Below are 18267 nucleotides of genomic sequence, written 5' to 3'. Positions count from 1 at the left end.
TCAGGTGTCAAAAAGAAATGGAAGAATACATTTCAGATGTTACATGGCATGAATCAATCCAAAGAATATATTCATCCTCTATTAGTCTCAGGTATACGGTTATTCATTTCAGAATTACAAATGTACATCGCCTCCATTGGTCTAAGGATAGATTGGCTAAGATCAGAAGTGATCTTGATCCTACATGATAAAATAACCATAAAAACAAACTCACACAGTACACTAGATGGTTAAGTAGTGCATAGTGTATAGTTTGTCATTTGGCACACAACTTCTATTTCATTGGATCAGTGTCTTTGCCTCATTTAATTGAGATGTAGGATTGAGGCCTTCTGAACACTGAGCTAACTAAGGACTAGCGCATTAGCGCATGGATAAAACAGCATAACAAATGTGCACTGAGCTAAATCCCAGCTCGTACGCCATACAGGATTAATGGAGATTGAGAGAGAAACCCATTTAGCATTAGGATGCTGAACATTTGCATCAGGAAACTGCAGTCTTGTAGCTCTTTGCTCCTTCAGGGTATTATTAGAAGCTTCCAAATCTGCATACAAGGGCAACGTCTGCTTATTGTTGCAAGTTTTTTGCAATACGAAAAGCCCCAGACTTTTAATTAGCACAAAATTAGTGTAAGATGCTCAAATAAAAGCTAGACCAAAGAGGCTCATCTGTGTGTACTTACACTAATAATTTAAATGTAGGGCAAACTGAATGCAAGATCACGCAGCCCTACGACAGACAAATATTCAACAGACAGGCTAAATAACATTTTATCGACAAAACTAGCATAGCAATTTTTTTGAAATATATTGTTGAAGGCCATTTATTACAAAAGTAGTTTTATTACATTTATGCCTAACTATTTATTACACGTCTATACCTGAATACACTCCAGTTAGACTTACTTTATTTGTAACTTTGTATGCTTGTGATTAGTGTATTTGTTCTCATCTTTTACTGACTGTTCACTTGCCTTTAATAATGTTTGAACTTTATTAGTTAGGCTAGTATTTTTGCTGTGGTATCAAAGTACTTAAAGGGTTAGTTCACCCAAAAATGAAAATTCTGTCATTAATTACTTACCCTCATGTTGTTCCACACCCGTAAGACCTTTGTTCATCTTCAGAACACAAATTAAGATATTTTTGATGAAATCTGATGGCTCAGTGAAAATTAACACTTTCAATGCCCAGAAAGCTACTAAAGACATATTTAAAGCAGTTCATGTGACTACAGTGGTTCAACCTTAATGTTATGAAGCAACGAGAATATTTTTTGTGCACCAAAAAAACAAACAAAATAACAACTTTTCAACAATATCTAGTGATAGATGATTTCAAAACACTGCTTTGAAGCTTTACGAATCTTTTGTTTCGAATCAGTGGTTCGGAGCACCAAAGTCACGTGATTTCTGTAAACAAGGCTTCGTTATGTTATAAGTGTTTCGAAACTTCAATCGTTCACGTTACTTTGGTAGTTTGATATGAGATCCAAACCACTGATTCGAAACAAAAGATTCGTAAAACTGCGAAGCTTCATGAAACAGTGTTTTGAAATCGTTCATCACTAGAAATTGTTGAAAAGTCGTTATTTTGGGGGGTTTTTTGGTGCACAAAAAGTATTCTCGTCGCTTTATAACATTAAGGTTGAACCACTGTAGTCACATGAACTGTTTAAATATGTCTTTAGTAGCTTTCTGGGCATTGAAAGTGTTAATTGTCTTGCTGTCAATGGAGGCCTCTCTGAGCCATCAGATTTCATCAAAAATATCTGTGTTCTGAAGATGAATTTACGGGTGTGGAACGACATGAGGGTGAGTAATTAATGATAGAATTTTCATTTTTGGGTGAACTAACCCTTTACAGTGTGCTTTAAATAATAAATGGAAAGCAAAGTTGCATTTTCCAACCCCAACTGATGATAGCATAAATATCAGACATGTAATTTATGGCTCAGGGTAATATCAATCCTGTGATCATCATACTTGTAGAGGTACTTATTGGTAAATAGTTTGGAAAGATTGTAATGTTTTGGAATACAAATCACAATGTCTGTTAATAAGACATTAATAAATATTGTTAATCTGCCATTTTTATGTCTAAGGGGATACTGGGGTGCTCTATGTATAGAACAATTCATACACAAATTATGAATGTTATACTGTATACATGATTTACAGTACAACCGTTTTTCTATCAGTATGTGTACAGTTGTACTATTATTATTTTTAAAAAAAAGTGTGATAAATAGTGTGGATCATAGGATGCTCGATGGCAAAGGGGCCCCCCACACACTGTCTTTGCATAGGGCCCAAGATTTGGTGCTACGCCTCTGCCAGGATGTCTCCTCCTGAGGACTCAGCCACAGAATCGTATCACCACCAGTGCAGAACGCAGGTGGGAGCGCATCTACACGCACAGTGAGGCCAAGACTTTTGGACAACGACCTGGTGTCAAGAAAGGCAAGAAAGAAGCCACTTCTCCTCAAGAAATCATCAAGGACAGACTGAAATTCTACAGGAGGTATAAGGATTGGACAGCAGACGACTGGTGCAAAGTTATTATCGCTGATGAAGCCCCCTTCCAGCTGTTTGGGACATCTGGAAAATCGAGTGTTCGGAGAAGAAAAGGTAGACGCCACCATGAGTCCTGTGTCATGCCAAAAGTGAAGCATCCTGAGACCATCCATGTATGGGGTTGCTTTTCATCCAAGGCAAAAACACTGCCAGGAATAAAGAATGGTATCAAAACGTCCTGCAAGAGCAACTTCTCCCAACAATCCAGGAGCAATTTGGTGATGCATTTTCCTGCATGATGGAGAACCATGTCACAAGGCAATAGTGATAATGAAGTGGCTCAGAGATCATTACATTGAAATTTTAGATGACCAGGGAAATCACCGGATCTTAATCCCATAGAGATGGACTTAGTTAATCCTCAAAAGGCGAGTGGACAAGCAGAAGCCCACAAATTGTGATCAACTCCGAGCACCAATAAGCAAGAATGGATCAGGATTTGGCTCAGAAGCTGATATCCAGGATGTCAGAGCAAATTATGAAGAAGAAGGGTCAACACTGCAAATATTGACTCTTTGCATATATTGAAGCTTTTGCCAATAAAAGCCTTTAAAACTTATGATTATCATTGTTTTTCAGTATACCAAAGAAACATGAAAACAGAATCTACAAATACTGAAGCAGCAAACTTTATGAAACACAAAATTTATTTCACTGCCAAAACTTTTGGCCATGACTATATACTGATGAAGAAATATATGTTGCATGTACTGTACGCATACCCTAGCATACGTGTAAAAACTGAAGTATACTTTGGGATTTAGAAGTTGCAAGCTGTTTCCAGTGACTTTAAACTGTCTGGTATAACCATAAACACTGGTGTTGTGTTTTCTGTCTCTCTGTTCATCAGTTGGTGAAGCTATGCAGTGGTATGATCGAAGCGGGTCGTGTGTACGTCAGTGCTAATAAACTCTTTGTCAATGGCATTCGAGACTTGTCTCACCACTGCAAAAAGGAGGAGATGATCTCAGTAAGTTTCCCAGACAAGTATTTATTTCTAAATGATCCAAGTCAAATGACTCAGATAATAGTCAGACCCTCATGAGCTGTGTTGATTTTTTGGTTATTTACTTCATTTCAGGAATGTCTTGAAAAGTGTGGAGAGAGCCTTCAGGAAATCGTCAACTATCACATGGTAAGACACATTTCCCCAGGCTTGGCCACATGTCCCATAATAAAACACACATATACACGTTTCAGTCAGAGGCCATAATGATTCATCATATGTTACTATAACCTGAACCAGGGCCTGTAGTTCTCTCATGGGTGTTTTTATTACGAAACCATATTACATGTGCCGTGGGGCGTAACTCAACCCAGAGAACGTGGATCTCTTTACACGGTGTGTTTCACATCATATGTGGCTGATTTTTTCCACATGCCACCCAAAAGCCATCTGCAGAGTCATAAAGGGCCTCCTACTTCACAGGTTTGTATTGCGCTTTGAAATTTCTGCCCTTTTTGCCACTTTTATTGAGAAGAGAGTATAATTAGGACAGGAAATGTTGAGGAACCTTTTAGGTGAAATGGGAATTGTAAATGTTGCAAGTCGGATTTGAACTTGCATTGGTCGCATGAGCACCGCAGCTTAATGTAAAATGTTTTGTACATTTGAAACTGTCTCGTTCATTCCAGCAAGTGACTAATCAGATTTATTGGTACATCAGTACTCAAGACTTTTTGGGTGTTTTCCTGTTCTTGAGGATGGTGTAATTGAAAACAGAGAGAGTGGCAATCTGTGTTCGAAGCCCTACATGTCTCCTGTTACCACAGCCACCTTCACTTTTAAAGAAAGAGGAAATACCAGGGCTGTGGTATAAAGGACTTGCGGCTTTTTAATTGTCAGCCCAAAGATGGCTGATCCCTTCCTGCTTGTAGCATCAGCAGCATTTGAACAGTCGGACGTTTCCTCTTTTCTCAGAGTTTTTTCAACATTCTCGCTGCTTTTATGGTTAATTAGACTGGTTTATTCTTGTGATAAACTGTTTTTGTGAGACATTACTGTGGTGAACACTGAATTCCTGGACTTTACCAGAAGCACATCTAGGTCAAACCTTCAAAAGAACTTGTTTACTAAAATTTGGTAAAAACCTTTGTCACTTGGCTCGCTTCACTCAATTGGCATTACAAAACGACCAACAAATAAACCAAAAAATCTGCTTGTGTGAAAGATCCCAAATTACCAATAAATTATTGTCAAGTGCAAGTACAAAGACAATGCTTAACAATATATTGCAATATAAAGAATCATTATATAAATAAAATGGGTTATTTTTTCAGTTAAAAGTCATTTGATTTTAAAGAAGTCATTATAGTTCTACAGCAAGGATTATAACAGCTTTAGGAGCTGTTCAAACAGAACACGTTTTTGCTACTTTTCCATAGATTTTCTATGTAAACATGTGTCTCTATTATTTCCTATTTTTAACGTGCCCCTCTCATACTATTTTAAAGGTCATGTTTTGTTTTGGAGTCTCCTACAATAGGTTTACATGCATCCAAGATCAAAAAACACTTTAATTTTCTCATAATATACACTGCACATCACCTCATTTCTGAAAATGGTTTGTTCGAAGATTCAGTTTCTCTAAACTTATTAGTTCCTCGAGCCTACTCTGCTCTGATTGGTCAGACGGCCCAGTCTGTTGTGATTGGTCTACCTCTCACAGCGTGTGTCAGAAACAAAACGCCCATTACCATATCTGAATTTCAGCTCTGGTTCTTCCTCATCACTTGATACGCACAATGATACGAACAGTAACGACACCAACATAACCAATCTATTCCAGTCTTCAGCTACAACTACAACTATATGTTTAGGGGTCAAAGTAGACGCTGTTCATGGACAGCCAATGAAGAGCATAGGCTGGCACTATGCTAATATATGTAACATAAAGTGAGAATGGAATTGCTGACAGCTCGTTTCAGCAGTTCAGAATCTATTCTTTCTTTAGGAGACAATAACTTTATTTGTCGTGCACTTTGATCTTTAAAACTTTGCAAACCTTTAGCATTCACAAACAGCTGTATTACAAACTGCATGAAAGGTTAGGGGCCCTATCATACACCTGGCACAATACAAGTGTTTTTTGCTAGTTTCAGCCCGACGCAGTTAACATTTTCACGCCCTGCACAAAGTTGTTTAAATAGCAAATGCATTTGCGCCCATTTGTGCGCCCATGGGCGTGCTGGTCTGAAAACAAGGTGCGTTCAGGTGCATTGTTGGCGTGATGCTATTTTGAGGTAACTGGAAACGACTGCACCACCGACCAACTGAAACCTGGTCTAAAGTCAGTGGTGCAATATTTGTTTTGTTATTTAAAGGGCGCGTTAGTAATATGCGCCTATAGGCGGGTGAACAATGCGCGTACACTCTGCTTGTTACACACAAGCAGCAGCACACAAACATGCCAAATATTAAAAAGAAAAGGATTACAATGTAAAAGATTATTATTCTGTGCATTAAGATGCTTTGGTTGAATCCAGCCTGTCCCGTAGATGGTCTGCTCGCACGCTTTAACCTCTTGCACAAGCAGATCCGCTTCCTCACTAGAGAAGCTTTCAGTTTTTCCGCTTGCAATTTCCTCCATGTAAATAGCGAATTCACCATAGTGCGAGCGCAACTGGCTTTTAAAGGGAATGGGAGATGAGACTCTGATTGGTTTATTACGCCCAAAACACACCCATGACTCATTAAGAGAATAGGGACAACCCTTTTAGACCATGCACCGGGCGTGCCAACCATTTTTCCCATCCTTAAACTAGCAAAAGTGGATTCGGACATGCCCTAAGCGCACTTGCGCTGTGCACTTTAGACCATTTGCTCAGATCGTTAAAATAGGGCCCAATATTCAAAAAAGCATAATGGGGCACTTCAAGTGTTTTTAAATAAATTTGTGGGTTTTTTTTTTTAAAGAGTTAAATAGTAAAAACTGCACAGAATTTTTAAGTTTTTAAAATAATTTTTACATTTTTAAATAATGAAAATAGTTTGTAAAAGCTTGTAAAATTTTGTAATAAATACATAAATATATAATGTTGATACCATTTAAATAAATAATAATACAAAATACTCTTTCATGGTAGGTAATATTTATCGTGACAGGTGAAGTTAAGTTTAAATACTTGTACGTTGTTTGTCTGGCTTGATTCTTAGCAATGTTTATGTTCCAGCACAGAAAGCAGTTCTCCTCTGTTCACCCAGAACAGCTGTCTGTCTATGGGAGGAATGACAGATAAAGCCTGTGTGCTGAAAAGAACATTACTTTAATTCACTCTTCTAGTTTCTGCTCTGTCCTGTTTTACCAGGGTCAAAGCAGTTAACCTGCCACTCTATAAATCTGAAGCCTGACCATTTTACTCTGGATCTAATCTGTCTGCCTCATAAATCCAGGACGCCCATCGCTGCCAAGCCCCTGGATGCTGCGAATCACTGTCTGTAGATGGTTGAGGGCAGATTTTTATTTTTTTTTTAAATCAAGATTCATTAACACTTTGTTTTTTAATTTTTGCCATTTTTCTACTTTTATTGTCATGGTGCCAATGCAGAATGGCGAACACCATTGAAGATTTATTTCACAGTAAGACCTTTAAAGCAAAGAAGGTACAGTGTAGCAACAAATAGTTAGGAAGGTGTAAATTTATAGTAATTGCAGTAATTGACTGAAGGCCTGTGTGTCTTTTCATCAGGCAGTGTGAATAGGTCCCTCTTTTACAGCTTATTGAGTTGTTGGAATCCAGGCAGTCATAAATTGAACTAACCTGTCGAAGTGACGCCTCACTGCCTCCCAACTTAGTGTAATTACTGATATTATCTATTTGACGGGGAAGAGTAGGCCACAGAAAGAGAAGTAATGAGAGAATGTGATGTGTACCTTGGGATTTTAGAGGTGATAACAGGAGCGTTGTCATACCTGTATAAGCTGTTCTGTTATACTGATCGCCTAACAGATTTCTGGGTAATTTGGTCTGAGTTAGACACTTTTTTTAATATGCGCACATCAAACTTGATGCCTCAAGATGCATTGCACTAAGTTTGTTGGCTTTTGTGAGTCCTGCTCACTGCACTACATTAATGTACTGTAAATATTGTTAATTTTTAAGTCCAGTTTTCTTCCGAGCCTATCTTGCCAAGTCCAAACTACCAAGGACGCAAGTCCAAACTTGCAGTACTTGGTATTGAGAAACGCCTTAGTTTTTTAGTAAAAGTTGCTTGTGACAGATGCAAAGACTTTTAGAAGCTACCACACAAGATTTTATAACTGAACGCAAGGCCATAACCATGTCTTGAACATTGGTTAAAATATATATAAAATAAATATATAAAAAGCTATATATATATATATATATATATATATAAAGCAAAACAAAACAGTGAATGGAATTCTAGGTCTAATTCTAGTTGGGAAATAATGTTTTTTGAACTATTTGCAAATAATATTTGCATTAATTTGCATTAAAATATGCACAGATGTACTTTTATTTGTATGCCTAATATGTCGAAACAGTTATAGTAATTTGATATAGTAATATATATAATAAATTGATATAGTAATACAATACTATATCAGATATATACAATAACAATTGTAGAAAAAAATAACATTACGATGTCAAGAAATCAATTTCAAAAGTATATTGAGAATTCATGTTTAATTTGATAGTTTCATTCTTACATCTAATATATCTGTAATACAATATATTGTTAGTACCGAGATTCTTCACGTAAGTGAATGAATACAGAGATCCGCAACTAGCATTCAAATTCCCTAAAGGTCTGGTGGTAGAATTTTTGTTAAGCGTGTCAGAGGTTCCGGGTTCTAATCCGCCCTCGTATAGGTTTTTTTCCTCATTAAAATCAAAGATGTTCATCAGTGACTGTATACCAAGAGCAGGGACACGTTTAAGCGATAGATCGACGTGCTCGTCTGTGTGAAGACCATAGACTGTAAAAAAAATATGTCCGTGACGTCATCCGTAGGTTTCTGAAGAGCATTTTTGAAACCTAAAGCCGGCCGTTGCCATCTTGGCAGTGCATCACCGAGTGTCACTCCCGGATAACTGAAAATGGGCAAAGAGGTGGGACGTGAGTGGAGCTGAGGTGACGTGATGGCAGCAGACAAACAGCTAGTGGTGACAGCAGCGGCAATCCACCTGTCACTCAAGTGGCCGCGCCCTTAATTATGCAGAAATTTAAGGCTTAATATAATTTAAACGGATGAGTTCTAAAAAAATTCACCCCCCTCACAGTTGTCATGAAGGGCAAAATTAGCTATATAGACCAAAATCACAATTTGTACCAGGCTGTAAACATGTTTCTTTCTGCTGTAAAGTTGGGCATTTTAACATGGGGCTCAATGAGATTCTGCTCTCTTTTGGAGCCTGTCCCTAGCGGCCAGTCGATGAATTGCACTTCCGTATTGGCTTCAAGAGAAACGGAGGGAGGTTGCCGCTTGGTGAAGACTGTGCACGAGCCAGAACGTAAACCCCGCCTACTTTGATTTGATTGGCCATCTCACTCATTTTGACATTGACGTTTACTGTTAGACCGCTGAGGCAGACCAGACTAAAAATGTAACTTTTAAACCTTTTTGTCATCCTAACAACATACAGAGTGCTGTAATGAAGTGCAGCAGAGCGGTGCAATAATTTAAAATATTGGGGGGTACAATTTGGCCATTTCTAATTATTGGGGGGGACTTGTCCTCCTCAATGTCTATGGTGGTTATGGCCCGGACTGAACGTAAAAATATGTTATGAACATTGTTTCTTTAAAGTATCTAGTTGAGGAATGTGATGATGCAAACAATCAACATTACCAGTTTTAGCTGCCATACAACTTTTACTGCCATTCCTAGTTTCTTGTGAGAGCTTCAACTTTGCATATTGTAACCCCCCTTTGCTATGTAACTTGCCCATTTCCAGAAGTAAGAATCGGCTAATACTTTTTTTACTTTTACTTTTTTTTTCTTTCAAGATTTTCATTTTTGTTTTACCACAACTGAGGGTCCCCAGTTTACTTTCTTTCCACTTGAAAGCAACACGGAACTCTTTGACTGGCGTTATTGATCTCGTTCTCTTCCTGCGATGTCCCAGCATGCTTTCTGCAACACATTTTTCGAATTAAGCTAATTCAGCTGTACAGTTCATGAATGGCCCAGTCGTTTGGCAGCCGGGCTCTGTAAAGTGGCCTCGTATGGAACAGTTTTTTTATGCAGGAAGTCAAAAGCTGAGCTGGCAGTTCAGAGTCACATGCGGACCATTCCAACAGCTTGCAGCCAAGTGCTGAACATGCTGTCTGCCTCTAAAGCGTGTCACTTCCATTACTGCTCCAAAGAAAAGGAGGTTACCATCTGATGTTCCTCATGCCAGTTTGGAACATTTGGTTGCGACTGTTTGCCTTTCTGTGGACAGCCATTCTCTGTAGCCTTTGTTGTGTTTGGGTGTTTCTTCAGTGATGGGCATTTTGCTGTGGAAAAAAAGTTTTTAAAACAAACTTTTCTCTTTTTCATAAGTATATTAATTTTATTTTTTTTTAAATATCAACATTTCTTCAATGTGGTAGACATGGTGGAATAACATTTGAAATCTTGCTATGGCTAGTTTCAAAGCCACCACACAATAAATATTTTCACAACTTTCTCATAATTTGGCAGTTTGCATAAAAGCACAGATGCACAATAAAAAGAATACATTTATTTATTTGCACAGTAGTTCTAGTTCATGTACCTGTTTCCTTTGTTCCCATTTCCCTGCCACTAGTTAGTTACTGATTGTTACGCACCTGTTTCCATTCTTTTGATTAGCCTCCCTTGTGTATTTAACCCCTTTTACTGAGATTATTGTTGTTCAACATTCACTGCATGTTAAAACATCACACTCATATTTGATCTGGACAAACTGAGTATCATTAGAAAAATTAAAGACTCCAGTTTCGATATTTGACCACTGTTTATGATAAAACTAGGTTGCAATGACATTAATTTCTTAATTTATGTCAGGAGTGAAAAATATTCTGTAATGTTTGATATTTTGAATAGAATATCAACACGCATATGAATTCAGTCACGTCTGCTCTGGTTTATTTGTGTTCACAGATGCACTAGACAGCGTCGGTTAGAGCTGTTAGTCCAAAAGTGCACGTATTTGGAGAAATATTGATTTATTCTCACGTTTGCAAAATATTTCGTCATACAGAATACCATTTCTATTAATTTACCACTGAATTATGCAATCGCATGCAGCGTACACAGCACTGTCTGTCTCTCCTGTTCCGTGTTTTGCGTCAGTATATGACTCAACGAGCTCTGATTCAATTTAGGGCTGTTGTGCATAATTCCTGCCTTCTGCATGACCACGTAATGTGTAAACTTCCCCCTTCGCAAAGCCAAAATGAAGAGAATAAACACACGATTACGATAATATTTGGTTTGTGTGTGATTTTCATGCGCTTTAAGGTAAATTCATATGAATAAAGAATGTTTACAGTATACGTGCTAAGCAGGTGTAGCGCTTAGCTCCATATAAAATGCGAAATATAACATATTTCAACAACATTATGTGACCAAAATCAATATTAGATCGCAATTTGAAGTTTAAAATCAAATAATTTAAAAAATAATTAATAGTTATAAGATGTATTTCCATATTTTATTACTTAAAGTCCGGAACTAACATAAAAAAATATTTTTTTATAATATAAATAAATGGCATTTGGAAAGTAGCAAAAATAAATGATGAAGGCATAATGAAACGTTTTAATGTGGCCTTCATAAAACAAAGAAAAAATTGTTGTTAATCTGTCAGTTCAATAAAAAGTCAACCCCGGTACATAAAAGTGCCTGAAGTTGAAGAACCGCTCATTCATCGTTTTTTTCTCTCGTTCACTCATCCTTCATTTTTGTTCCACTGCTGAAGGGCTGCAGAATCTCCTCTCTTCTCCATCTCTGAGACTGTGATGCGTCACTGACTCTCAAGCTCTCTGTGCTAGCGTCTGGCGCTACATAAAAGGCCTGTGCTTTCTGAAGGGCGCTAGCACACATGTACAGCCGGGCTGCAGGCCACGATTAAACCTCATCTCACACACACTCGCTCAGGCTCATTCAAATATTCTCCAGTTTCTCTCTCCTTCAGAGTCTTGACATTCTCTTGATGTCTTTCTTAGCATGTCACCCGAGGCGATGCTAGCACGGTTCTCCACACTCGCTAGAGACGATCTGAGGTAAAACAAGGATAGAGGATGAAGTGAAATGCAATTAAAGAGAGATCTCACAGTGAAGAGGAAGTGAGAACGTGAAAGAGAAGGTGTGATGCCAGTGTCTAGAGATGTGACCCTAATGTAGAGTCATTAAGGGCTCAGTAAAGCATGCTGGTTAATTACCCTGCAGAACAGTGTTCAACACAGATGCCGCTCTCTGAACCCTTTAACTAACATCACCTGAAGAAAATCAGTGGTGTTTGCTCATGCAAAACTCAGCGTTTACAGTGTTGCTGCATTGTGAAGTTGTGTGGTTGGTACTACAGCTCTCTAGATCTGGGATTCTTCACCCATTTTAACGCACACCAGGGAAAAAATGGTGTTGCATACTGCCATTAATGATTCAGTCTTCTCATTGAGTCTGACTAGGACCCCAGGTTGGATGTATGTAATGCCTGATTGAACAAAAATGTATAACGTGTATAAAAACATATAAATAAATGTTTGTGTACGGTATAGGCTAGCAGGCTAATTGTGCTGAGCTTGTAAACCATAAGGTAACAATAAACACCAAGAACAAGACCACAGGCACTCAACACATACGCACTAGAAAGTAGAGCTGCACGATATATCATTTTAGCATCGATATCGCAATGTGCGCATCCGCGATAGTTACGTCGCAGGATGTGCGATGTCTAGTGGGGATCGTTAATCCGTACAGACCAGACACCACGGTTCAAAACGCACATGATTCTCAGATTAATTGCAAAGTTTGACAATCAAATTTGCAATGATGGTAAATACGAAGTGATACTTTTAAATATTAAACTAAAACCACCAGTAGGTGGCAGTAAGCCACTGTCTTAGTGAGTGAGTCATCGAGTCATTCATTCAGTAACGAAGCAAGTGGCTGCATTTATGAATTGGTCATTGAATCATTTACTCTTACGATTCGTCAGCGCCGCAGATTCATTCACGAAACACCGCTGCATGTTGCAGTTCTTCTGTGACTTTCATTAGAACTATTTCGTTGCAAAATTGAGCAAACGACACTGTCAATACTCCATTTAAAATGTTAATCACTTAATATTACCCTTTTTTGTTGAACTGTTATATAAAATCAATGTCACATTTGCACTCGTGTGGGGAAAAATTGCATTCTTGCTCATATAATATATCAACATTAAAAACAAGAATGTATTTACGACATTTTGAAATACATGCTCGGTTTTAATATTATTTTAAGGTGGGGTAGAATTAAATGAATGGCAAAACTCAAGCATTTTGTTCATGTACCCCAGTTTGAGAACCACTGCCCTAGTGTACATGTAAAAATTGTAGTATACTTGCTGTAGGGGTTTGAACATTTTTGCAGAGCCTTGAGTTAAGATCCAGAGTATGAGCAGTAGTAATAGTAATGCTTGACTAGCAGCAAGCATCACTAATGAAAGAATTGGGACATTTGAGGCGGATGAATAGAAAATTGCTGAATCTAGTCTAGCCCTTTGTAAAATGCAAAGGCTGGGACTTGATGGAACTGCACAAAATGCAAATGTCTAAGCTTGTCTGCTTCCTCTTTTCCCTGCACTATCTCTTCCTCTCTCACATGCCAGCTTTACCCTCAAGACATGTTGCCCTCCTGTTCCATGTGACATACTCTGTCACATGTTCTCTCATTGCAGCTTATCTCTGCCATGAAGCTGCTGCGTTTGTGACCGGAATCGAGATGATTGCAGCGTAAAGATTTTCCTTTAGCCCCGTTCTGCTGACATCATGTATGATCCACATTGACAGACCCCGGCGCTGACACGCCTCCATTCCTACAACCTTCCATTAGAGGTTTCCTCGCATTAACCCCAGGGCTCGATTCCATGAGCATGTGCAGATTGTATTCTCATGCGCATGTCACTGTGTTCGCCTGTCATGACCTGGATGACGCCAATGTCTAACTCCCAGCTCCCCGTCCTGTGCGATGCATCTGTGACCTATTTAACCCTTGACCTGCAGTCGCTCACCGTGAGAAAGTGTGAGATGGGTGTGGGGCTCTGCTGCAGTCTTTTGAGTTTACAGACACAGAGCTGCAACTGTTCTGCCATCTGCTGGTGATATGAGAGAATTGCACCCTTCATATTCCACTAGCCCCTAGGTTTTCAACCCTGCTCCTGTGTGTGTAAAATATATATATATGAAAATGAAATTTATTCTTGTGATCCATCATTACTCCAGTCTTTAGTGTCACATGATCCTTCATAAATCATTCTAATATGCTGATTTGATGCTCAAGAAACATTGGTAACACTTTACAATAAGGTTCATTAGTTAAACATTAGTTAATGTATTAACTAACATGAACTAACCATGAGCAATACATTTGTTACTGTATTTACTAATCTTCATTAACGCTAGTTCCATTTTTTGTGGAAACTGTGATACATTTTTCAGGATTCTTTGATAAATAGAAAGTTTAGAAGAACAGCATCATCAATTTAATTTCATTGTATTTTATTAATAAAATATTTTTAAAATAATAATAATAATAATTTTACTTATCCCAAACATTTAAATGGTAGTTTTTATATATATCACAACAATACTTGTGGTGGTAATTTTGATTCATCCCAGTGACTTGAGTCTTTTGAATCCGTTTACCAAAAAGGTTCTTTTAAATTTGTTCACTTTTGCTTTTTTTGCAGGTTACGTTGTAAATATGTCAGTCGGTGGTGACAAGCAGGTGTTTAAATGAGTCATTGAGTCATTCACAAGACTAAAATGCAAACAAGATTGAATCATATGCTGAATTGAACAACTGAATGATCATTCATTTTGTTCACCAATGAGATTTATTCACAAACAAGATGCTTCTGTTGATTCAGTTTATTCACAAGTGAGATTTCAAGTCTCATTTAGTGAAGGGAAAAGCTTTAGTGAACAAGTCGAGATGAACAAGAACGATTTGTTCACTTAGCTCAAATTCATTCACAAATGACACACCACTACATCATATCTAAGCAATTAGAGAACACCTTGGACACTAAGCCCCGCCCATTTCCGCTGACTCCTATTTTATGCAAAGTACCATTCTTCCCACTCAGTATTTTTCTGCTTGATGCTGAGACATTTATTTTCCTTTTGATTCTTTTACAGATCCTGTTCGACCAGGCCCAAAGATCCGTAAAGCAACAGCTGCACAATTTTGTGAAGGAGTGAGTCCTTTCTTCTTTCTCCTGCCCTTGTTTCTGATTTCTGTTCCATTTCCACTCTCCCTGTCCTCTGTGATGTGTGCGTCTTACCCTGTAATATGTGTCCACACAGGGATGTTCGAAAGTTTAAAGAGACGAAGAAGCAGTTCGATAAGGTGCGGGAGGATATGGAAATCGCCCAGGTGAAAAACGCGCAGGCACCTCGCAACAAACCGCATGAGGTGGAGGAGGCCACCAGCGCCCTCATCACGACCCGGAAGTGCTTCCGACACCTCGCCCTGGACTATGTGCTTCAGGTATTTCAAAATGAATAAAATTTTAAATCTCCAAAATGATGAAAACGAGGAAATGTTAAAGGAATTGTGTAACATGGAAAAACATGAAAAAATCTGTCATGATTTACTCACCCTCATGTCGTTCCAAAACTCTTTTTGTCCATGCAATGAAATTTAGTGGGGTCCAATGTTGTTTGGACCCTGTTGACTTTCATTGTATGAAAGATTTTTCAAAAAACTCCAGTGTCACAAAATCAGAAAAATCTGTGACCCGTGCTGGCGAAATGAGTCGGAATGCTTAAAGGCTCATTTCAAGCCTTTAAGCATGTTGAATTTGAGGTTTTCACAAAAATGAGTTCATTAAGCCCTCAACTAGTGATCCAAATGCTTCAAATAGCAATTAAACATCTAAAAGTCTCTTTATTTGTATGTTTTCTGAGAGGAGTACCTTTGCTTTGACCATGAAAAATGCAGTTTTTCTCTGCTCGCTTCTCTACTCGCGCTTCTTCTCATCATCTTCTTTATTAGTCCAAATTTGGTACCATTTTAAAGCACAGAATTCCAGCTTTGTGAATATTCATAGCAAATTTTTGATGGAATGAGTCTGAACCAATGGAATGTGATTTTCAATCTCATGCTGATGTAAACAAATCAATCTTACTCGCGCTGACTGACAGATCCGAAGCGCACACAAAGACGCCTCAGACAGCAAATTATCCTGATATACACATATAAAAAGAATTACAGTACTTCAAAATATTGAAGTAAAATATTGAAGAAAAAGTTGAATTTATATATTTTCCTATATATATTTGGTTTTGATGGAGGTGCGTGCCAAATTAGGTGTTATTAACAGGGATTTTAAGATATGGTTGCTAGGTGATTTTGTTTTGGAATCTTTGGAACAGGTGTAGCTCAGCAGAGGTGTAAAGTACTTGAGTAAATGTAATTAGTTACTGTACTTAAGTATCTTTTTGGCTACTTTGTAGTTGTACTGAGTATCAAAGATAACTTTTACTCTCTACTTGACTACATTTTTGAGCAAGTAAATGTACTTTTTACTCCACTACATTTGTGATGAGTAATGCAATTACAAATCACATTTTTCATGACAGCTAACTTTTTCTGCAGCAGTTTGTTTCTGATATAAAGAAGCGATATCGCCATCTAAGGGCATTGAAGGTACTATATCTTGTGCATTTTGCCTTTACTCACCCAAAACTTAGATGCTTTACATGAATGTGAGTGCATTAGCAGGTAGTTGCTGCTGGCAGATGTTTTATTTATTAGATGAGGAAATGACTGCAGCTGGTGATGAGACTCAAGACTCAAACCAGCACATACAGTAGACTTAGACTGTTTAATTTTACTTAACATTGTTTTATTTATCCGCTATATTGAAAAGACCGTTTTGAAGGATATTGGTTTACTTATGGCCTTTCTGTGCACTTGAGCTCAACTGAGACTTGAGAGTTTGTAGACGTTTAAAAGGTTGTTGTGTCGACCTTGATTTATTGCAACATTGAGGTGTTCCGTTTTATTTTGATTTTAGAAAATAAACTTGATTTCTCATCTTACAGATCAATTGTTTCTTATTTTCACTGTCATCTCTCAGGACTAGTGCATCTCTGAGCCTACATTCAGCATGAGTAAAATACTTAAGTACTGTTAAAATCAGATACTTTAAGACTTTTACTCGAGTCATATTGGAATTGGTTACTTGTAACTTGTAGTGGAGTCATTTTCGAGGTAAGGTATCAGTACTTTTACTCAAGTATGGTTTTCAGGTACTCTTTACACCTCTGTAGCTCAGCCATTTTCTTGTCAGATTCCAACAAATCATACATCATTTTGAAGGTAATTTTTAATAGAGATTGTGAAAATAACAACTAATTTTTGAACATTGCGACTCATTTTGCCAGCACGGGTCACATATATATTTACACTGCATTTAGGCCACAAACGTTTAATTTTCCTTCTCTGTAAAAGCTGTGCCAGTTTCTGGACAGTCTTGGATGGATGTCTTGAGGGTAATTTTGACTTGGAAACGGCCACCCAGCCTTCAGCCCTCGCGGCAGCGGTCTGACGGATTGGACCTGACCGCTCCTTCCCATCTGCATAAGCACAATCTTTACTCGGCCATCATTAGCTCTCATTTCATAACATAACGCAACCTCCTTTGTACTCTCCCAGCCTTGTGTCCTGTGAAGGCTGTGATTTTATGGTTTTCCCTCATTTTATTTCCTGTCCATGTTCTGTTTTTAGGAAACTCGGTTGGTTGACAAAGATTGCTGTAATGGCTATACTATTTTTGTTAAGTGACCCAAGGCTGTTTTGGATAAAAAAATAAAATAAAATAAAAACTGGATGCAAGTTAGTGTGTTTTTCATTTATTATAGAGCAGTGTTTCCCAACCCTGTTCCTTGAGGCACACCACCAGTGTGACCCATACATCTGACCCATATATTTCAGGTCTTGGAGTCGAAAATGTGTAGTGTTGGGGTATGTGTACATGACAACGATGTAGTAAAAACAGAAACGCTTTTCCTTTGTGCTTTTTGTGTACAGGCGACAATGTTGTCAAAATGATGCTCGTTCACATAGATCCACAAAAACGACTAAAAACATATTCTGCTGCCAGGCTAGTAGTTGGTAATGTCACTTTGTAATAAAAACACTACGCTCCTGTAGACTAAACACATGATACGCACACGCGTGATGTCACCGTTTTCACAAACTCAGGTTTTTGTAGTTTACATGGAGATAAGTTTTCAAAAACTTTCACTTTGAATCCCTTTTTTAAAAGTTTTCAGGCCCTCAAAATGCCGCTGTCATATAAATGAGCGTCCAAAACACATAAAAAGTTTTTTATTTTAAGTTGAAAATGGTGTTGTGTAAGACTCCAGGAACAGGGTTGGGAAACACTGCTATAGAGAAATGGTCAGCCACCATATTGTGTCATAAGCCTTTTTTTCTTAAATCTGATACAGATTTTTAATATGCCCACTACAGGACAAA

General features: G+C 38.0%; 1 protein-coding gene across 1 annotated transcript in view; it reads left to right on the top strand.

The window, feature by feature from the left end:
• The window catches only part of acap3b (ArfGAP with coiled-coil, ankyrin repeat and PH domains 3b), a 90912-nt gene that overhangs the window by 42903 nt on the left and 29742 nt on the right, over positions 1-18267 (top strand). The window contains exons 3-6 of the mRNA XM_051912489.1: positions 3429-3548; positions 3660-3713; positions 14919-14977; positions 15087-15270. Coding sequence (XP_051768449.1) covers positions 3429-3548; positions 3660-3713; positions 14919-14977; positions 15087-15270 — 417 coding nt within the window. The remainder of the gene's footprint in view (positions 1-3428; positions 3549-3659; positions 3714-14918; positions 14978-15086; positions 15271-18267) is intronic.

Source organism: Ctenopharyngodon idella, chromosome 11 (assembly GCF_019924925.1).
Source record: "Ctenopharyngodon idella isolate HZGC_01 chromosome 11, HZGC01, whole genome shotgun sequence".
NCBI classification, from domain to species: Eukaryota; Metazoa; Chordata; class Actinopteri; order Cypriniformes; family Xenocyprididae; genus Ctenopharyngodon; species Ctenopharyngodon idella.
The sequence above is the reverse complement of the archived record's forward strand: the minus strand, read 5'-3'. Positions and strand labels throughout refer to the sequence as shown.